The sequence below is a fragment of the Manacus candei genome, unplaced genomic scaffold, assembly GCF_025592945.1.
Source record: "Manacus candei isolate 608988 ecotype Guabito, Panama unplaced genomic scaffold, ASM2559294v1 h1tg000043l, whole genome shotgun sequence".
Lineage (NCBI taxonomy): Eukaryota > Metazoa > Chordata > Aves > Passeriformes > Pipridae > Manacus > Manacus candei.
This window is the reverse complement of record NW_026138091.1, coordinates 7,995,876-8,018,995: the sequence shown is the minus strand read 5'-3', so window position 1 is coordinate 8,018,995 and position 23,120 is coordinate 7,995,876. Positions and strand designations below refer to the sequence as shown.

General features: G+C 37.9%; 1 protein-coding gene across 7 annotated transcripts in view; it reads right to left on the bottom strand.

The window, feature by feature from the left end:
- Positions 1-23,120, bottom strand: part of TAFA2 (TAFA chemokine like family member 2) — a 176,594-nt gene that overhangs the window by 18,310 nt on the left and 135,164 nt on the right. For 6 of the 7 annotated variants that reach the window (XR_007905946.1, XR_007905947.1, XR_007905945.1 and 3 more), the window contains 2 exons: positions 5,399-5,551; positions 4,314-4,438 (listed from right to left, as the gene is read on the bottom strand). Coding sequence is in view for 1 of the 7 variants with exons in the window: in XM_051795866.1 (XP_051651826.1) it covers positions 4,314-4,438; positions 5,399-5,551 (278 nt within the window). In the remaining 6 variants the exon portion in view is untranslated. The other variant, XR_007905948.1, reaches the window with a different exon arrangement.

The window sequence follows — 23,120 nt, the reverse complement described above, 5'->3', positions numbered from 1 at the left end:
ACAATGCCCCTATTGACATGCCTTAATTTGGTTAGCCCTGAATTGGTCAGGTAGTTGGATTAGATGATCACTGTAGGTTTCTTTCAACTGAAATAGTCTATTCTACACTACATTTCTCTTATGAAAAATACAAATGTGTATTTCTCTACATCTTCATAAAATATCAGCCCAGAGCCACTTTCCCACTGCCAGGAGCAAGAACACACTTCTTTAGTCATGCTGCATCTCCAGGATCTCAAGATGAGACCTGGGATACGGCACTTTACCTTGTTCTTGTGGTCTAGTTTCTGCAGGAAAGACACACAGGTTTATGGGCTGCCTAGGAGCCATGATATTGTCCAAGCTAGTCCCAGGGTGGATGCCTGGGGAACTGGGACTGCAGGAGGCATTGCAACATGCACTTTCATACAGTTTACATGCAGCTTCTGGTGCTCATATGTAAAGTCTGCCTCTGTGATAAAGATAATGGGCAATGTAATGTTCTTAAAAATACAAGTAAAGACTGGCATCTGGATCAGCCCTTGGAAAACCCCTATCCACGGAGAGACCTCTGGTGTGGAACACTCCCCATAACTAAGAGAAATATTAAATTATTTCTCCTCAGCTCTTACCTGACTGCAAAATATCCAGTCTTTGTAAAGGACTCCTTTGTTTAACACAAACTCATAGCATTTTTTAAATGTCATGTTCAGTTTTATACATAAGACTGCTATATTTTGTAGTTTTCAACTGATGGGAAAATTGCTTTGTTTTAAGCAGACATTTTCCTATGTTGAAGGAAAAGAAAGGAAACACAACCAGAAGAGCTTTTTGAATTAAAATAATTATGTTAGAAAGACACTGAAAGAAGAAAGAATATTTCAAATGTAACAAAAAAAAAAGAATTTTCCATTTTTTTGAAACACTTTTCTAATCATTTAAAGAAGGTAATGTGCAAAAATTTTGTGTTTATTTATCAAAAATTGAGGCTAGCCATATAAAAAAATTCAATTGCTTCCTCTAACAACAGTTTCTCAGTCTGGAGGAGAATGCCTAAATGCACCTGGTAAAATCTCAGCTATGCTCATAATTATTTCATAACTCTTCTAATATGCTTCTGAATATTCTGTTTTGTTGTGGTATAATGCTCAGCAACACAAACACACATTTCTTAATATGAACTCAAAAAAATTTCTGGTTTAGCTAAGTTGTCACTGGCTTTTTTCCCCGTCCCTTCCTGCAGGCTACATAGACCAAAGTAGTCAACTCTAAACGAGCATAAGTTAACTCAGTACTCAGCTTATTCATACACACTTTCTCCCTGTATTCAGTCCTTTTCTGTGGTTTACTCTTAACATCAGCCTTTTCCCACTAACATGCAAACAAATTAAGATAATAATACCTGTCTTTTCATTCTGAAGAAAATTTCCAAATGAGTTTTGTTAACATCTGAATTCTAGTATTTCTAATTCATTATTCATGTAAGACCTTATTAGATCACTATAGCTGAACAAAATGCAAAACCTTAAGCTGACCATATTTTTAAAAATCCCTTAGTTTTCCCCCATTATTCATTTGGCCTTTTTGCCTAATATCATAAGTATTAGGAAGTTGGTATCATCACTTTTTACAATACTATGATTAAATATGCTAAGAGAGGTGGACAAGTAAAATACTTTCTTCCTCCACTAGTTTCATCTCTAACATAAAACTTAACTATTAACAACTCAAGATGCAGAAATATAAGTGCTGCTTTTGAAGTTGGTATCCCATAAAAGAGTAGCTAGTATTTCAGCAGTCAATTGGGTTAGGTTTTTCGCACATGAAGGAGGCTAACTTAGAAAATATTTGGAGGTGAATATAGACTTTTTTTTGGCTTTTCAGGAAAGTCTTCACAAGGCTTTTCTGTAATCCACTTAAATCACCCAAGCTGCTCAGTTCTCTTTGTTTCTTTATAATCACATATGGTTTATTTCATTTTACAGTGAGAAACTTATTATTCATGATTTCTTAATACTGACTGACTGTAGAGTTATTTTATTATTCTCATCAAAGAAAAAAAAAAGGAAAAAAAAGGAGATTTTGAAACCACAGAGCACTTTAGACTGTTATATAGATTATATAGACTTCAGGGAGCAGAAAGAGGAGCTAAAACAATATTGTAGTCACTACATATTAGGGAAAGTTACTTGCCTTTCGATAATAAACTACTCTCTTAACATAAAGAACTACTCGCATTTCCAATAGCAATGTATATTTTTCTGCCCATCAGAAAGATGTTTGCTAAAATCACAGCTCCCTGCATCTGGAAAGACAGAGACCTTCATTCACCTGTCACCTGGTTTCAATGACTTAGACCAACTTTAAATCAGAAATTTGAATTCAAGTTTGCTATTGTCTCAAAACAGCTTTGCAGATATGTGGAAAATGAAGGAAGGAGGGGCACAGCATACCATATCTGGACAAACCAGAAAGCAGAACAAATAGTGGGGCATTTAAGGTGACCTTTCAGTGGTGCTAGGTCTGTAAGCAGGTTATGGTAGCCATTATACTGAATCACTGTTTATGATGGCAAATATAAAAAAAGGACTGGCTTTTTCAAAGCATCACTTTTGAAGAGGTATGAAATGAATCCTGAGGATTGCCCCCACCATGGAGGACAAGAAAATTCCAACTGCTTCAAAGAACTAGTCCTACAAATCTACAACAGAGGCATAAGCCCTTGAGGACAACAGCTTTGGTCTTCTGTAGATTCCTAACAATGGACAAAACTTCACAACCTCAACAAATGCAGAAAAACCCATATTCTGACAAATTATTGAGAAAAATTAAGGCATCAAGGCATTTCTAATTCATCTTTCCTCCTTTTGTGACATCTTTTTTTTCTGCAGAAATGCAATCCAGACCAACATGTTTACTTACCTCTTGTTAAACACTCTCAATAAATATAAAATGGCATGTATTCTGTAACACTAATAATGGTTAGTGTTTGACAAATTTTAAAACACATACAATTCTTTTTCTATTTCTATTACTATTATTAAATTCTATCTAGTTCCTTCTTGTTATATTATACATGCAGACACATTTTACATGTATATAATCAGTTTTGCATTGGCCTGTACAAAGTTAAGTGTGGGCAGCATTCCAGCAAGGTTATGTTCAGAAGAAACATATTTGAAAGTGGATTCAGGAATGGGATTGTATAACAAACATTTAGAAAGTGCCCTTCCTTCAAATAATGTGAAAATGTTTTAGAGACTTATACATACAGAAACTGAGACATATGGAGGTCTCTGTGGAACAGAAGGAATACAATTCAATCAGTGCACGCTACATATCACTACAGCCAATGTATACCAGAAATTTAGTGTTTATGAAAGGAAGATTTCAATGAAATGACACAGACACTCAAACACTTGCACACAGTAAACACCGTGCTAACAAATTATGGCCTGACACTGCAAACAAGTACTAAATACTTAAAAAAAAAAACAGACATGAGTGTGTGTGGTGGCATGTAGAGGTGAAGGTGTTTATACTTAAACACATGCATGTGTGTCTTCTGAGAGCATTTTAATCTTTTGTATGTTGATGAAGAACTGTGTTGACCCTACTGAGATACAATGCTGTAGATTTAGGAAGTTTTTGTGTTTACAGATTATCTGAAGAATTTGTTTTTCTTCTATTTCTCTTAGCCACTAAAAGGAGAGACGACAGCATGTATACTTTGTTGTCAGGCATTGTATATGATGAATGTTAGATGTATTGCTGTTAATGTAATTTTGAACCAATAATATAAGTGTCAAATAGAGGAAAAGAACTCACTGAAACTCTGTCAAAATTTCTTGGTAAATCCCAGTCATACAAGATGAAAAGAACCGAAAGATCATACTGTAATGACACATCAAATGCTTACCATACTCAGTAGTTTTTATGTAGAAACATGATATTCCATGTTATTGATAAAAATGCACTTGTTTGCTATCCTGTAAATGAAGGGCTTAGCAAGGTGTACAGACTTCGAGCAAGTTTCAGAAAGAAATACATATTAGATTATAATACATTTGATGATTACTTTTAGTTCAAGGGATCAACTCTACTATCCTCAGTGCTTACCTGAGAAGGTCTGGCACACTGCTTACTATGTTCAGGTAATCGAAAAGTATGCTGAGAATAGTGTGCAGGACCAGGAAGTCCAATCCCAGTATGACTCTCTTCCCATGCTTCTTCAGTCTTCTCAGCTCAGGTCTTCAATGTGCACCCAATTTTCTGTGCACCATTTTTTTTTTTTTATACTTGTTGGCAACATGTCAGGTTGGTATCATACCTACCCTAGTTGTTTTCACTTTATTCCCAGAGGAACAGCTCCACCCCTTACGATCTGGAAGAACTTTACATTCCTCCCCTTCAAGACATGGTTGCATGTGGCACCACCATTTCTGCTCCACGATTGAAGCTACAAGAAAGGAAAACAAACATATTTGCATGTTGTTGAAATGGACACTTCATTATGTTATTATGTTGCAATATTTATTTTCCAGAAAAATATTAGAAATATGTTCACTGACAGCTAGTCTGTTATTTTCAGCCACCTCAGAACCTTAATAAGAAATTAAATTTCAATTTGCAAAACGTGCTATGTGCTTCAAAGGCAACCTCTTCACAGCATTTCATTCCAACCTCATTTATTCTTGCTCAGCCAGATTTCGAAGTGATAAGTAGAATCTCTTCTTTTGCCTGGTCTACTATACAGTCTAGCACAGTCTGATTAACTTTATTCCCCAGCGATGACATATTTACAGCTTCTCTGACAGCCAACAACATATCAACAGTAAAGAGATAACGTAAAGGGTGAATCCTGCTACTCTTTCAGAGAAAGCAATGTGAAAAATCAGCTCATATTTTCCCAAATAAAACATATGAACTTATACCACAATTAAGTAAGACATTAATATTGCACTGTGAATAGGAATAATAGCGTTGGTCTAAAAAGACTAAAAACTGGACAGAATTGCATTCTGTTTCTTTGCTTTTTTTTTCATGTATGATAAATATATAAATCAGATATGACTGTAGCACATGAAAATTATATACTCATGTCAATTTTGCATAAATACTTTCAATTAAGTAAATTTCATACAACTCCAAGGGTCCTCTCTTAGATCAAATTTAGCCCCTCAAGTGGTCTCTTTCACTGTCATCTAATAATTTTGTTTAGCATTTCCGCAGGGCAATAGCAAATAACTAATTCTTCCCATCTTCCTTCTGTTCACCTTGGAGATCACCTTCAAAATGCAGAAGCCATCCTACTCTTATTTTAAATAGGTAACCGTAATGGAGTGGGTCTCATTGATGATGTTAAGCCAGCAAAAACTTCAAGAGACTTAAAGAAAGGAAGCAATAGAAGTAGTCGCACCATCAACACAAGAAGGAGCTGCCCGGGTGGTACCTGCTACCTGCCCAGGGAAGCAGGAGCACTTCACCGTCTGTGATCTTTCTTCTATCTTGTTCTTATTGCAACATCTGTGAAGTGCCACCACTTCACAGGTCCCAGTTTTAACATGGTGAGCTGTGAAAATAAAAAGATGAGCAATTTGATAACTTTGCAAGGTAGCAACATACTGTTTGGTTTGGGTTTTTTTAATAAGAAATGCATTAAAATTTGTTCTGTAAGGCAATCTGTCATGCATGAAACAAGAATTACAATGATATTAACACTAGAATATAAAGTTGATTTCTTTTGTAAAAGTAGTATAACTATCTCAGGCAGAAAACACTAGCTAAAGAAGAATGGTTGGACAAGGCTGCATAGAGGACTACTCCAGTGAAGTGGGAAGCAGAAACACAAAACTAGCCTAGAAACTATATTAATTTCTGGACTTCCATAAACAGCTGTGTATCTCTACCAATATTTTTCTTCTTTTTCCCCAAGGGAGAAACTTTGACGTGAAAGTGTATCAATGCTAAAATAACTATACATGCATATGTTTTCAGAATCTATGTCTCCAGGTTTTATGTCCAGAACAGATAGTCTTTGATAAGGTATTCCAAAACCTTCCTACAAGTGCACAGAGAACAACTGGCAGGATACAGGGACAGCCCTAAAACAAAACCCAGAAATAATATCTGCTAAGGAATCACATTTTAAATCTTTCTACCTGGTTCTGCAAAGTAAATCTGGGAACATGGGGAACCAAATTTTTCAAACAAGGGAGGCAACGTGACAATTTTCTTTATTCGATATATGTACCTATCACTCCCATTCAATCTGCTGTAACTGATCACCAGAATCATGCTACTGGAGTCCTATGAGAGGACCAATTTGGTAAGAGGAGAACTGCCAAACTACCCTTTCTGGTTCAGCAGCCAGTTACCAAAGGACTTGGTTTTCAGAAAAAGTAATTTTATCTGAACTTTCAGTGGTTACTGATATAAGACCAGATATTTGTGGGGATAGTTCATTCCCATCAGAAAGAAGAGAGAAAGAAATATGAACTTTTAGCTGACCTACAACTTTTTATGGGGAGGAATACAAACTATTTAAAGCAATATGTGTTTTAACAGTACCTCTAAATCCTCTATTTCTACTTCTGTTTAACTTTTTGTATATTCTATGCAAAGCATATGTACTGAATGTTTCAGCTACCTTTTATATCCCTAGTGTAAAACAATAAATGAGAGCTTCCATGAGGAGAAAATCCTACTAACAGCCTTTCAGGAGCCCAGCATTGATCCCGGGATCCACTCAGTTGTTATTGCACAGTGTCAGCTCCTAAAAGGCCTGAGAAAGGAAAACAAATTTGATGTAGGCTATGGACCCCAAGAATGTTCCTAGAGGCAAAAGCCACAGACAGCAATTAGACTCCATGTATTCATCAACAAAACATAAACTACTAAACATCTCATTCAGGGACTTATGCATTTTTCAGTATAACAAATTCCAATGAACCGTCTGTGGTCTTTCTTGTCACTCAGTGCATTGTACTGTGTCAGGTTTGATTATACTCCACCACATCATGCTGTGCTACATCTGAAAAGATATAACATGATGCAAACAATTAACCCACGATCCATCATATTTTGATATGCTAAAATGTTACATTTACATCAGAAATCTAGGAGGAAAGAAAATATTTTTATGCACAAAAACTGCTTTTCTTCAACTTCTAACTACAATTTTTAATTCAACAGAGAATAAGGAAAACAATTCGTACTGTCTGTCTGAAATTTTCAACCTGTGGTATTTTCATACTATTGATGATGAGCAAAATATTTTTACAGCTACTAGCACAGGCTGCTGCAAAAATTACTTTTAATTATTTTCCAAACCATTCTACTGGTATACATGCCAACAAAGCAATTTAAATAAACTATTTTTTCCTCAGTAAAACACTTAGAAGGTTTTTTATCTGTGAATAGGGAAAAAATTATTCTATGATATACTGGGAATGTATAATATATAGTAGAGCAAACACATGCTGCTTTTGTAAGTTCACATTAATTTTTATTTTGATAGGCAATTACACATCTTATACCCACTCATGCTAACACAAATTCACTACTTTGTATTTTAGGAAAGGTACATAAAAAACCCCAGACACTGAATCTACAAAAGGAAGTAAATTTAGTCATAGGATGAGAACTTCGTATTACTTATTTTTCACTATATTAGTTTTTATTTATATTCTTTGTATCACTAACCCTGAAATTTTGACTCCTCACTCTCTTATTGTATACCTTTACACTGCTCTACTAGGTCTACAGAAATGCCATAATATAACCGCCAAGAGAAAATGAAGTACAATGTATGCCAATAGTCACTGGGAATGGAAGCCAGTTGAAAGAGTTGTTGTAAAATTCTGTGAGAGAAATGTTAATTTCTCTCTTCAAAAGTTTTGAAAGCCTCCTTTGCAGTAATTAGGAGGAGAAAATCAGGCATTGTAATACTTCTATGGAAAAAGAGTGTAATTAAATGAAACAGTCACTTACATTCATGTACAATACAGAAAAGCATTTCAAAAAGTGAAAAGTTACATGAAAAATGGAACAGAACAAAAAATAATCATATACTATTGATAGTATTTGGGGAATCTTTAATAAAGCTACTTTGACATTTTCTGGGTATAAAACCAAGACATCCTAGAAAAGTATACAAAGATACTTCAAACACTGAAAAATCTAGGCCAACCATTCTTTAGTTTCTATACCATCTAGAGTATGCAATGAATATTCTTTGAGAGGAAATGTAGGGATTTCAGCTCCTTATGCTTATCAAATCATTGAGTTCCAGTGCCATAAGTACAGTATCTGTCATATTCATGTGAAATTAAGCTTCTATACAGCAGATAAAGTATTTCCCACAACTTAATACAAATTAACCTCATCAAGCCACTGAACCATTCCACAAAAGGAAGATAGTACTTTGGGAGATTCACATTTTGGTTTTGTTTCTTTTTCTCCTAGCACAGACTTCAAAGCATGCTGCTTGTTTTGCAGAAATTTTTTGAGGAACCAAATGCCATTTCTAGAAGCCTGAAGAAATTAGTTATTCAAAACCAGTGCAAACACTTAGTCCTGCATTCCCTGTTAGTGCAAGTTGTCCTTCCTGCAATCACTGTGAAGGACTGAAGAAAGAGACTCAGAGATCATTATGTGCAAAATTTTCCTGATGATTGTATATAATATATGTATAGATTATATTCCAGAGGATGTAACACTGTATTATGAGAGTAGGACTTGAGAAACAGGCACGACCATTTCTCACTCATTAATTATATATTCTGTAATTAACCTGTCACTTTTAAAGCTTTTTTCATGTAGCAAAATCATCAATAGCTATCTCACATATCAGTATGATATTCATATGCCAAAAACTTAAGTGGTCATTATCATGTTTCTGGAAAAAGTAAAGCTAAGCAATTATTATTCCTCATTTTACATAAAACTGTTTCTTCATGGTAGCTTTAAATTTCTTTCCATCAGGTAAATAAAATTTCAGTCACATTTGCACAGCACATCTGGCACTAAGTTATGGCCCTTATCCCTCTATTTCTTTGGGAAGATTGCTCCGGGTAAGAAGGGAAGTTAGTATTCAAGATTATTATTTTGCAACTCACAAATATGAATGCAAGGTATTTAGTATAGGTGCAGTGTTATATACAAACCTAGCATTAAATCAAGAAAAGTCTTCTGAATAGCATTGTTCATTATGATCACCATTTCATAGGCTCAACACTTAATCCTTGATGTTCAATTCTGACACCCATCAGGCTCTTCAGAGGGACCTGGAGAAGCTGGAGAGATGGTCTGATTCCAGCGGGATGAGGTTCAACAAGGCCAAGTGCCGGGTCCTGCACTTTGGCCACAACAACCCCCTGCAGCGCTACAGGCTGGGCACAGAGTGGCTGGAGAGCAGCCAGGCAGAAAGGGACCTGGGAGTTTGGATTGACAGGAAGCTGAACATGAGCCAGCAGTGTGCCCAGGTGGCCAAGAAGCCCAATGGCTTCCTGGCCTGGATCAGGAACAGTGTGGCCAACAGGTCCAGGGAAGTGATTCTTCCCCTGTACTCAGCGCTGGTGAGGTCACACCTGGAGTACTGTGTCCAGTTCTTGGCCCCTCAGTTCAGGAAGGATATTGAGGTGCTGGAGCAGGTCCAGAGAAGAGCAACAAGGCTGGTGAAGGGACTTGAGCACAAGTCCTATGAGGAGAGGTTGAGGGAGCAGGGGCTGTTTGGCCTGGAGAAGAGGAGGCTCAGGGGAGACCTCATCACTCTCTACAACTACCTGAAAGGAGGTTGTAGTCAGGTGGGGGTCAGTCTCTTCTCCCAGGCAACCAGCAGTAGGACAAGAGGGCATGATCTTAAGCTGTGCCAGGGGAAGTTAGGTTGGATATTAGGAAGAAATTTTTTAGAGAGGATAATCAGGCATTGGAATGGGCTGCCCAGGGAGGTGGTGGATTCTCCGTCCCTGGAGGTTTTTAAGATGAGACTGGATGTGGCACTTAGTGCCGTGGTCTAGTAACCGCAGTGGTGTTGGATCAAGGGTTGGACTTGATGATCTCAGAGTTCTTTTCTGGTCTACTGACACTTGACAGGATGTACCTATCTCAGAAGGGGGAAAGAGTTCTAGCACGGGAGCTAGCAGGGCTCATTGGTAGAGCTTTAAACTAGCTTGGAAGGGGGAAAGGAACAAAATCAGGCTGGTCAGTGATGAGCGATGGGGCAGTGTGCCAAAACTTGAGGAGATGAGGGTTCAAGGATCATTCCATGGGATCCCTCAGTCTGCTTCACAAGATGCTGGTTACAATGTACCACTCCTGAAATGTGTGTACACCAGTGCACACAGCATGAGGAACAAACAAGAGGAACTCAAAGCTTTGGTCCAGTCCCAGAGATTTCACATCACTGGCATAATTGAAACCTGGTGGGATGAGACCTGTGACTGAAGTGCCCTGTTGGATGGTTACAGGCTCTTTGGGAGGTTTAGGCAGGGCAGAAGAGGCAGAGGGGTGGCACTGTAACAGAAGGGTTAGAATGTATGGTGCTCACAGCTTGCAATGGCACCATTGAGAGCCTCTGGGTAAGAATCAAGGGGGCAAACAAATAATGTGGATATCATTGTGGGACAGTGCAAAATATAAATGTGCTGTTTTGTAGACTCTGAATATGGCCTGTCTTTGGTCAAAAATCTATATCATGCTTCTAACTATATGTTTTCTTTGTTTCCTTGATTTGATTACACATTGAACCTAAAAGTAAGTATTCTCACACAGAGGGCAAGTAAAGAATTGTTTCCACATATTTTTTTAATTTTATTTTGTTACATATTTTTAATTGTTTTGAAAAAAATAAGAGATTTTTAAAATTGTGAAAATTATCAAAAACAAAGGTATTCTTCTATTTTTTAAAAACTTATTTGGTATTTTTCTCTTTGCTTGGTCAGTTTTTCCCCTGTTTGGCCAGTGAACCGAAAAATCAATTACAGACACAGCAGTAATTCCTATGTCCTCAGTGGTGACCATGAGGCATGACACAGTTGTGGTTCATGTCAGCAAAGGCACTCATGTTGCTTTATTTTCAGATGACACATGGAGTCGTACTATAGAATCAGCAGGAAAAAACTGCCAACTTTGTGCTGTCTTATTCTACATTATCACAGAATCACAAAATCACAGGATGGGTAAGGTTGGAAGGGACCACAGTGGGGCTCCACCCTTTTGATAACCTCCCTTCAGATACTTACATACATTGTATATACACAAGCTGTCTATGAGCCAGTGGTGTGCCTCTGAGGCCAGGAATGCCTCAGGGTGCATTAGGAAGACACTGCCAGAAGTTTGAGGGAGGTGATCCTGCCCCTCTACTCAGCCCTAGTGAGGCCACATCTGGAGTGCTGAGTCCAGTTCTGGGCTCCTCAGTACAAGAGAGACATGGAACTCCTGGAGTGGGTCCAATGGAGGGCTAAGAACGTAATTAAGGGATTGGAGCATCTCTCTTAGGAGGACAGGCTGAGAGAGTTGGACCTGTTCAGCCTTGAAAGGAGATGACTGAGAGGGAACTTCATCATATTTCATATCATATTTCCATACAAATATTTCTGAAACCCCTACAAACACACCTCATTGACAGGTCCTTGAGGTCTTATTTACAGCATTCATGTTTCCAAGACTCAGCTATAGTCATTAAAAGTCACTTTGTCACCTTGGCAATGAAAAGTCCAGATAGACTATGCTCTACTTGCAGCAGTAGAAAATCAGTTTAGGTTAGAAGTAGAGCATTGTTTTTCATTTCTGTTTTACCATGATATATATGTCTTGCATCTTGAGACAGGTTCTTAGATGAATTGCTAAAAAAATCAGAGCTGACTGCTTGGAATTTTTGCAGTGCCACCTGTGGGCAACATGTACACAGAAAATGTTGCTAACTGCACCTCCTCTCAGACTTCTTGGTTTCACTGTGGTATTTTCAATCCTGAGAGGACCATTTTAAAATCACAAGAATAATTGTTGTGTTTATTCTTCAGATGTTAGCCCAGCTCCTCTAGCATGCAATTAACCCAGTTAGTCCACTTGGGTAAAGGATGATGAACAGAGTTCATATGACAATACTACGCGGACAGGATCTCTGGTAGCCTTTAAAACCTGAGATAATGAATGGATTGTCATAGTCACATTGCCAAGCATAATCTTCTGCACAGTGCCAAAGAAAAGTCTCATCCATCAGCTTGTCTGCCAGTCATCAGTTATAGCCATCTGTGTGTGAAGACATTTTCCCTTTTGGAAAAAATCAATGAAAACTACAATGTAAGTGTTCTCCTGAGAAAAGCTCACTAATGAACCTGTGAGATCCAGCCTCAGACATTGCCATACCAAAACCTACACACTGAAATGGACTGAAGGATTGAGCTATCTCCACTAAGAGACAAAACGACTCAACAGAATAATGCAGCAGGCTGGTACAGTCCCAACTGGTCACACAATCTTAACAAACATAAAACCACAGATGAAGCACTTCATGTAGGATCTCTTGGACCTGGAGAGTTTGCAGTTATCTGACTTTATTCTCCTAGCCTTACCAAGACTAATTTTATTCAATAAGTCCTCTGGCAGGAGTGAGCCAGTATTAAATAAGCTTATCTCCTCTCTCTCACGAAAGTCAGAGCCTTTTTATGGCAAGGGTTACAAATGACTACTTCATGCCAAACTTTCAGCCAAAGACACAGGAACTCAAAACACAACTCATTTTTTGAAGGATAATTCCTTCTCCACATGACCCCCCTCAGCCTAGAGTGTAGCCCTCCCTAGGTCTGGCTTTCATTTTTGAAATTAGATGATTTCTAGGTTCACAAAACCCCAGAGACTTCAGAGATAAGATCACAAGCAGGATCATTTAGGATTTTGCAGCTCTTTATATGTCAGCTCACTGGAAGAGAAGAGGTTTCTTCACATTAACCCAGTCATCAGCAGGAGCTGAGTTCCCTGGCTGCAGGCTGCCTGCCCCACCTCTCACTGCAAGTGCCCAGAGTGAAGCCACTCCACTGCAGCCACCCCGTTCATTGGGCAGCAGAGCAGATGAGATGATGATGACAGCAGCAAAGCTGCGTGTTTCCTTATGGGACAAAAATGAAGCCACTTTTCTTTTTGCAAGCAACACATTTCCCATATTTCTTCTCTAGCAGCTGCAGGCTGACATGATCCACAAGAGGAGCTTGTGTAGAGCTGGTAGAGAAACATCCAGGGCAAGGCGCAGTTTATAAATATCACAAGAAGTCAAAAGCCCCAGTATCTCTGAGGTTGTTATCAAACATGTTAAGCAAATGATATATTAAAGTGTGCAGACATTTTGTAAATTACCAGGCTGAGACTTGAGATTACTAATTATATGATTTCACAGAGAAAAAAGACCAATCCAGCTCTCAGGCACTCAAAAGAACATTTGGCACAAAGACTTTTTATTCTCTCATATGCTCTCTGTGGGCCTTCTGCCAAATACCTCGACTCAGTAAGAAGCAGTAGCACTTGTCTCAGAGCAACCTTCAGCATTTGACAGAATACAATACTCCCACAATTCCTCCTCAGTCTCAGAGCTTCAGAAGCCTGTAGTTTACACAGTTATGGGGAATATATTTCCCCTGTTTCCTTAGATGACTCATTATTGATTTTCTTTTCTTTACAGCTGACCCAAATGGTCCCAGGGTACATCGTACTAGATGACAAATTAACATGTTCTGAGGGATGTATCAAGAAAAAAAAAGAAAAGAAAGGGTTTTTCTACCTCCTCGTGTTTGATTGACCCTCTGGCAAAACACCCTCACCCTAAGTAGCAGCTTAAGAAAAGTACTGTGTAAGGAAGTCTCTATGAAATAGGATTAATATAACAAGGTGGGGAGGTAAATTCAGTAGTGCTTTTGAACTGCCTGCTTTCAGGCTTCTCATGCTTATTAGAAAATCTCAAACACCTCAGTGGACTTTAGGTGCCTATACAGAGAAAACAGCAGAAGCCCAGGCAAGGGCAACCATAATTTTCCAGAAGAAGGGTGCAGCTGTGTCCCTGCGCTATATTTCCATTGCAATGTACATCTCATGTGTGATCTTGCTTCTAAAATTAAAGACACCTTTTACTAGACCAGATTGTTCAGAGCTCCATCCAATCTGGCCTTAAACACTTCCAGGAATGGGGCATCCACAGCTTCTCTGGGCAACCTGTTCCAATTCCTTATCACCCTCACAGTAAAGAATTTGTTCCTAATATCTAATCTAAACCTACTCTATTCAGTTCGAAACCAGTCCCCCTTGTCCTGTCACTACATTCTCCTATAAAAAGTCCTTCTCCATCTTTCTTGTAGGTCATAGATCTCACTAATAAGATGGTCAATTGAAATGTAAGCACCCAAATGTCACCACGAATTCCATTATCAAAGTATTTATGTGTTATTTCACTTTTTAAAAAATTATGCTTAGCACTCCTTATTCACCCCATGCTAAGATTTTTCAAGCTTTGAAAAGCAACAGTTCCCCAAAATTATTTTGAAAATCTTTAATAAATTCTACCAAATAAAGAAGTTAAGAGAAAGCCTTAAAGTATATAGCACAAAGATAATTTTCTAAGGATGAATATGAACATCACTTGTGTAATATCTGTATTGAAGAATTTTATGCTGCATCAAATCTAGAATACATGCTCTAGAAGCACTGTGGGACTTAAGTGGTGACCTGATTGAAACCAGTCAGTGAGGTCAAGTTAGAGTTCTGAAAATCCTGTCAATGTCAAGATTCTCATTGGGCAAAGTTTTTCCAAACATAATATTCAGAATACTGAGTCACTCTCTATCCCTATTCTGTACAGAAAGACATTTATGTACACCTGTGCACCCATTCACCTAGAAAGTATATTTAAATGGAAATATAAGATACTGAAAATACTTAACATTCTTATGTGTGTATACATTCATCACATAAATATGTGATGAAATTTAATGTAACTTATCTATAAAAAGCATTTAATTTTTGAAATTCCACCTTTTAAAAGCTCTGTAAGATTTTTGCTTGCTTGCTTGCTTGCTTGCTTGCTTTGATCATCGGCTGGTTGGCTCGTTGCTATTTTACACACAGAGTTTTAGTTGGTGTGTCAATATTTTTTTATTTCAGGTTTGTTTTGGCTTTGTTTTTCCTCATCTTATCTATTGTCAAGACTGAATAGAATGTACTAATTTTCTTTAATTTTGTAATGTATTTTTACAATACATCACATTCCAATTTGCATCTCTGTAATGCATTTTTACTTAACCTGACAGGTAAACCAAATTATCAAATACACCTTGAAATATTTCTTCCACAAATCGCAGGCACATATATGCATACTCACCTTCCTGAAAACTATGTAACTGGGGTTTTTTTCTTGTTCCTTTTTACATCTCTGACTTCTAGGACTTCCCCACAGTCTGTCAGACTGCCCCATGTGTTAAGAGAAATCCATAGGATGTCTCAGCACACAGTTCACTGTCTGAAAGAAAGATCTTAATTTTAAGTTTTAGCTTGCTTCTGTAGAGCCCCAGGCAAGCTCTCTGAAGTGCGGAGTCAGGAGGGGAACTTAACTCAGGCCTTTAGAAAAAGCTGCTAACAAGGCACATGTCTAGTACTGTGAAATGCCCTCTTTTGGAGTGATCTCCCCTGCTACAACCTTCTCTCTACATTATTGATTCCATATAAATAGCAAGTCTCTAAGCCATGGGCATGATGAATCATTAAGGATCTGGACAGTCTATGGATGGCCTGGGAAGAGGCTGGCTATTCTTCAAGACAGAGGAAAAGAAAGCACATTTCAACAAGCCAAGTAAAAGAGGAGAAACTACTAAGAGAGCCATTCAGAGCAGTGCAATCAAGAATATTTTTGCTCAAGGATTCCCAGTAGATAATACTTTCAGATATCTCTTCGTGCTGAAAAAGCATCTTTTAAGATGCTCTTAGCAGACTCCCTGGCATTTGTTTCTGAAGGAACTCTTGTCAGTAGAAGCTGTTGATAGGAAACATATATACCCACCCTCATTGCTATCCAAAGTCAGAAGGTGCAAAAATGTCACAGTTCCCAGAGCTCCAGAAACGTGCTTTGTAAAAACTGTCAGGTAACAAAAGCATCTGAAGCAATTCACGTCTTCAAGAAAAATCTATTCAAAACAAAGATATGGAGGGAGTGTTGGAATTCATAACTATTCAGGGACTTTTTCAGGGAATGGAGACATGGCTTTATGGTTGCTATCTTAATCCCGTATCTCTGTGGAAGTTCATACATTGCACACAGGGAAGAGGCCATGCCAGGCCAGCTCAGGATCCCTTTCCCTTACTGCCTATCCGTGCAATATGCCAGGCACCTTGTGTATCTATACCACTGCTGAGACACAAGTATAGAGCACAGCAGAGCTTGCTGGGCAGCTCTTGGGTATGAGTTTTCTGAGATCATAAAAAGCACATCTGGAGCAAAACACAAGCAAATTATTAGTAAACTAACTTTGCGTTACCCCAGAGAGGTCAAGCCTCCTGCATTGGACATGAGACTCACAAACCAGCCAAGTAACTGTGCCTCCTGCCATGGAACAGAGGTAAGGCTATGGTGCCGTGCTGTTGCTGCTGAAAGGGCTGGTGAAGGAGCCACTGCTCAAGGCAAGCTACCAAACAGGTCCAGCTCCCACAGCTCCTCCTCTGCCATGTTACCCAACACCCAGATTCATCATTCTCCCACAAGAGCCAGAGCAATGCTTCTGCAGACACCAGGAATGAGGCACCGTCCAAGGTGTTATGTCAGTGCCAAAGACTGGTCATGCCAAAGGGAGATTCTGAAGAGGTATCCACAGTTCTCACATCTTTCTAACCACTTGAAAAGATGGAGCAGGAGGGGAAGGAGAGTGGTAGGCCCTCAGGGAGAAATGAAAATTTAAAAAACAATAAATACATTTAATAGTTGAATTTTAATGCAACTATTGCTAAAAGGAACTTGCAAGGAAGACTAAATATAAGAGACAAATGACCACCTGCACATAAAATCATAGCATCCACATACTGGTTGTATACATTTTTATGACTGCATATTCTTTCATCTTTTTGCTAGTTTAATGTAGAAGTTTCCTCTCAGAGGTCAACATTAGAACCTCAAAACCTCAGCCCTCAGACTGCACTGAAGAGTGATTTTTAGTTAAATAACAGAGAGACCAGCAGATTGGGTAGCAGTTGTTATCTGTGGGCTATTTGGACTTTTTCAAAGTCCCAGGTGTGAAGCTGAATGCTATATACAATATATAGTAGTGTACTGTATTTGTCTGCCAGTGCCTAACAACATGTCAAAAATGACAGCAGACCATTTACAAATATCCATAGGGCTATGCCTCTTTCTAAGGTTAGATGAAACTGTTATGCAGAAATAACCAATTACCCACAATTCCTTAGGAATATCTACACTGCCTCATGACAAATATTTTTACTACTTTAATTTTAAAATGCACACCAGAAAAATAGATGAACATTAAATAACTGTCCAGGTCCACAGCACTGATACGTTGTGAAGGGAGTCAAGCATAATCTTCTTTAGTGTGTGAAAGACTGTCACAAAAACAGAAAAAAAAATTGCCTTCCCCTTCAATTCACAACTTTAAAAGCTGAACAGCAAGTGGATAAGCCATAGGATTTGACAAAATGCCATTCATGAGATACCTTGTCTGATCACATACACAAATTTAGCAGGAGTTTTATCTTTATAGGGCTCACAAGTCAGAGGAATCTTCAAAATACTCCTGGTGCATATCCTTCAGGTGCAACTGTAGTTACTGAATTATTGTAAAACAAAATAAAAGGATCAGAAAATCAGAAACTGAAGATGCAGCAGAGTGAACCACCCTTTCCCAAATTCAGTGAGAAGTTAACACCCGATTCTTTATATAAAAATGTTGCATAGTCTAGGACTTCTATGTTGACTGGGTACCTATAATTTCTAAGGACCTAGACACAAAATAGAAAAATAAATATGGGTACTATGAATTTCCTTTTATTTCACACACAACCACTGATATTTGTGGTTTGTGATTGCTCTTCACTTGGATTTTTACTTTAACAAATATGCTGCATAACACAGACGTTATCTGATTATTTCTGATCCTCTGTCCCAGCTCTCCAAGGGAGTCGCATGTTCATCCACATTTCCCTTCTCATACATTTGTTTCTAGAGCCTAGCAACATGCATATTACATGAATACGTTGTCAGCTGAACGAACAGAAACCAAATTTCAGCAGTTCATGCATGGTTCTGAACCCCAAAAGCAGTGCACTGCAGTGTCTCAACCTGCAAACTGGAGACACTTGCTGGAGTTTTGTCCCTGCTAATTTTTTTTCAAGAACTTTACATATGCACACCTACATACATACATACACAATCAAGGACATAGAAGAAAGTATCTCTAAGTAGAAGGATCCAACACAACAATGCATCTTGACATCTTTATTTACTTTCTGAATATTAATATATCATTTACTGTATTATTATAACAATAATAAAAGTGGGATTTCCACTGTTCTCTACAAAAGCAAAGACACATGTCACCATACACTGGATGCCTACAGTGACTAATCTAATCTGAACAACCCTGTATAATCAATGCAGCTAGAGAAAGAAGCACCACCAGAAGGTATTACCTGAATTTTAAGTGTGCAAGATCCCTCCTTAAGGGAAGGGCTACATCAGGAGAGACATGATTTGGTACCCAATTAGTCATTTCATCTCAGAGACTGCCCTCATTGGAATCTGACATTACCACGATACTGAAACAGGCCTAACAGAGGTCAGTGCTCTGGATGACCATGTCTGATCTAAGAATGACAATATAAATGTATAACTAAACCAAGCTAAAATATATCCACTGATTTGTCCTCCTCTGGAAAGCTGACTTTTAAGATCTCAGACATTTGCCAGGACCCTGCAGAGAAGTCACTTGCAGGTCCAAATACAACACTTAAGTCAGGGGAAGAAGCAGAAGGACATTTGAGAAACATATTTGCCTAGCTTTTACTTCAGGAGCTTTTAAAATTTTATTATTTATGTTAGTAACATATCAAGACCGATTTTCAAGTTCTCTTTAAACAGTGAACTTTCTTCTTCAAAGAAAAAAACAAAACAAGAAGAGAAACTTAGAGGACTCAGACAGACATCCTGGATTTAAAATCCATAATGACTTATTTTCTCACTGTATTAATAGTCATGGCTAGGCTTCGCGAATGAAGATTTGGGATTGTTTTCATCAAACCAGTCCTTGTTCTTCTTGAAGGAGAACCCTTAGGATTCTTCAGAGGACTGCAGGATGCTGTTTTTAATAAAGGGACACAGAAATAATCTGAAGTCCTTAAATCTCATCCATAGCTGTAAAGTAATGTTTCCATATTTTTCTCCAGGTTGTCTGTAAGAAAGAAATCTCATGTTTACCACTATCTCCTCTTTAATTATTCACATCTGCTATGCATGAACCTAGTTGATTTTTTCATTAAATAAATAAATAAATAAATAAGAATTAAAACTTCATTTAAAACTATTGAAATTGTTACCCCCTAGTGACCATTGTTATGAAAAATGGTAATTTTATAGTTTAACACTCCTCTCCTATGATTCTATTAGTATAAACCATAATTTGGCATTTTCCCATATTTTTAGTGTGGGTCATAATGTTGCTTAAATGTAGACGGTTGTATTCCTAGCACCCAGTAGAAAAGTAAATTAGTTTATAATCACTCCTACAGATCTGTTCCAAAGATAAATTTTTGAGGGAGCTTTTCTGGTAGCCAAGATCAGTCTGATTAGCGGGAATTTTTTCTTTTTTTTTTCCCATACACCATCATTTAGTGTAACAGTTTTAAACGGGAGTTCTTCACAGGATTTATTGTATATTCAGGTTAAAAATGTTCATTAGACTAATTCATATTTGAAAACAGAAACAAGAACTACACTTGAGACAGACACTTGTTCAGCAAATTCATTATTTTTAAAAGCACTTTCAGTACTTACTGTCAATAGTGCCCAACAGACTAGCTTGTTTGTTTCAGAAAGATGAAAAATAATGAGGGTTAAATGTCACCTGTGATGATATAAACCACACGAACTGCAAAAATAAAAGTATTATTTCCATACGTCAGTCAGACTATTTTAATTTAGTTTTGCTCTCACTTTCAGAAAAAACAACCTAACTTTAAATTCTAAATGCCTTTAACATGAACAGAAAATGTTGATGATTTATTAATGGAGGTCTTAGTCCAAACTAATTAAAATAATTTTGTGCTTTGCTATTTCCAAAAATAGCTGACTGATTCTGTACATTTTTGGGTACTTCTATAACTAAAGAACAGCTGTTTCTAGAATATGGCATTTTTACGAGCAACGATATGCAGTGTTCCTTATGGGGTTTTTTTTTTGTGGCGGGGGGTTGAAAGAAAATTTAAACTTAGTTTAAATATTCTTTCTTTTTCTCTAACACATAGATTTTACTTCAGATTTGTGACGTAGAATATACTTAACCCCTCTCTGGTGGATATGGTCTTTTCTTCAGTCATTTTCCTGTATATAAGCAGTTTTCAGAGTAAACCAAAGGAAAACCTAATGACAGTGATGTGACAGAAGGCTGGGAAATATGTTCCGTCTTTAAATCGCTTTGCAGAAAATGCATCTAATGAAGCGGGGCAAAAACTAAAAAGTCAAGAAAGGCATAAGACCAGTGAGTACTGTGCAATGGGGTGTAGCAGGATGGTCTGCCCTTGGAATGTCATCAAGAAACTCGAACAATGCCCTATTTGCAAGGCTAGCAGCGGTGGACTGAGAGAGGGTGCGTTATGCTGGTTTTGGTGTTGAATTATGCTAAAACCATTTTGACTCAAATTACCCTAAAGTTAACATCTCGATAGTGAAGCAAAGATTGGGCAGATATGGTAAGGTACCCTTATCTAAAAATGATAAGCTGACATGGCTGTCCCATAGACAAATGATTGACAGACAGTTACTTAATACTATAAAAACCCAGTCCATTTTCATATGGTAGGTTCTTCTAACACACCCCTTTCTTGGAGTGTGTGTGGAGATTCCTCCTGTGAGCAGGGGCATGCCTCAAGGTTACTCCTGAAGGCTGAGTGAAAGATCTGCCCATGGTCTTTGATATGGGTGAGTTAAATCACCCTCTACTTAATAATTGTTTCTTTCTTTTTGACTAGCGTTAATATAATTGCTTTAATAAAACTGCTTTGATATAGTGTCCAATATTATATCAGTAATCTTAGCTTCTATATGGTGTAGTAAATAATTCTGACTGAGATCTTTTTGTCTATTCATTTATCATAACAAATATCCATTTTTATATAACTATATCTGATTTGCCATTCTTAATCCTGTGGGACAAAGCTGTACAATCGCACCTCTGTAATTCCTCAGACTTAAACTGTTGACAGTCTGGGGCTAAAATTGGATCCAGTCACACCTAGGCTCCTCTCTGAGGAGTTTAGAAAGTAAGGGGGTCCTTTCTGCACCTTGTGACTTAATGAGAGGGCTTCTCTAATAAACTTTGTCTGGAGCTCCCACTCCATCCATGAAGGGGGTTCCTCCTAATTGCCCACTTTTTAACTGTTTTTATCCAATCCCATCTTCGACCCTAACGTCAGGCAGAGGGCCTGAGTGCCCTTCATTCCTTCAGTCCGTCAAGAGAAGTTTCCAGGACTGATGGTCACCTAAACTATACTATGAACAGAAGTGGCCTAAGTAGGATGACAGGTTAATTCTTTTCTCAGATGTTTCCAGGGCATAACTTCTGGAGGGAAAAAATATGGATTATTTCCTTACCATAACTGAGATTTTCTGGATTTCCCCAGGTTCTTAAAACATAAACATGGGCATGGAAACAGTATTTTAATTCCCTTAAGATGATTTTTAACCAAAACTAAAAGGAAAAAAAATATTTACCCAGCCTTCATATGTACAATGTGCATCAGTGTAACAAGATGGCACAAAATTACTTTTCCTCCTTCCTTATTTAAATTTACATCTTCTCTCAGATATAGTTATATCTGCTCTTAATATCTCTGGCAGATGTTCTGGGGTGAATGAGGCAATTAAGAAGCCAAAATTCCCATTTCTTCCAGATGCTTATTCTCTCAATATTCACTCACTGGAAATATATTTACTTTCCACTCTGTGGTGTGTAGCAGTTAGCACACCTTCTGGGTTCCATTTCACAAAATTTCCACAGTTAATCTGACACATGCCAATGCATCTTAGATGAAAGTTCAGCACCAGTAATTATTTTTTTTCTACTGGTACCATATTTATATAACAGAACAAAACTGAGCAAAGTTTTAAATAAGTATTTTACCTCAGAAATATTTTCATTTTGTTTTTCCTTGGTACAATACTTTCTACTGTCTTATTTTTAAAACTTAACTTTGGTTTTCCTTAGTCTTCCAGCTCACTGAAGGAATCTAATGATCGTTTCAGCCTTTTCTGTGATTAGTTCTAGTCACTGAGATTGAATTACAGGCTTAACTACTTCGTCCTTACTCCCCTCTCATCTGACACATACATAGTCTTGGGTTCAAATTCCGGATCCAGAACAATTCTGACCTTCCCAGCCACTCAGACAGCTATCCCCTCATACATGGTTCTGGAGCGCAGACTCAGCTGAAGCAATTCTAATAACTTGCACCTAAAAATACAATGGCACAATGCACCCAAGATTTGTGCTGGTCTTAACAGAACACTTTTTCTTATGCATATCCTTTCTGCAGCTCTGCATTCACCCAAAATAACCCACACATTCAGCTTTATACTTCAGTCATTCAAGGGCACTTGATATTGAAGCCAGAAGTACTTTGCAAAAAGAATTCCAAGTCTACTGCATTTGCTTGAGAACAATTTGAGTACAAGAGTTATACAAATCTATGGGGAAAAAAGAACAAGACAGACTTGGCAGCTCCTGCCTCAGCCTCCTTATCATTACAGACAGAATTCTTGCTCAGTCTGGTAAAAGAGAGCTGCACAAAGCAGACTGCTCTTTTATGATTTTCCTGCTTCCTATCATCTGAACCCCAAAGCCAGCCTCTATACTCCAGTACATATGCCACAGTTTTCCTCCCAT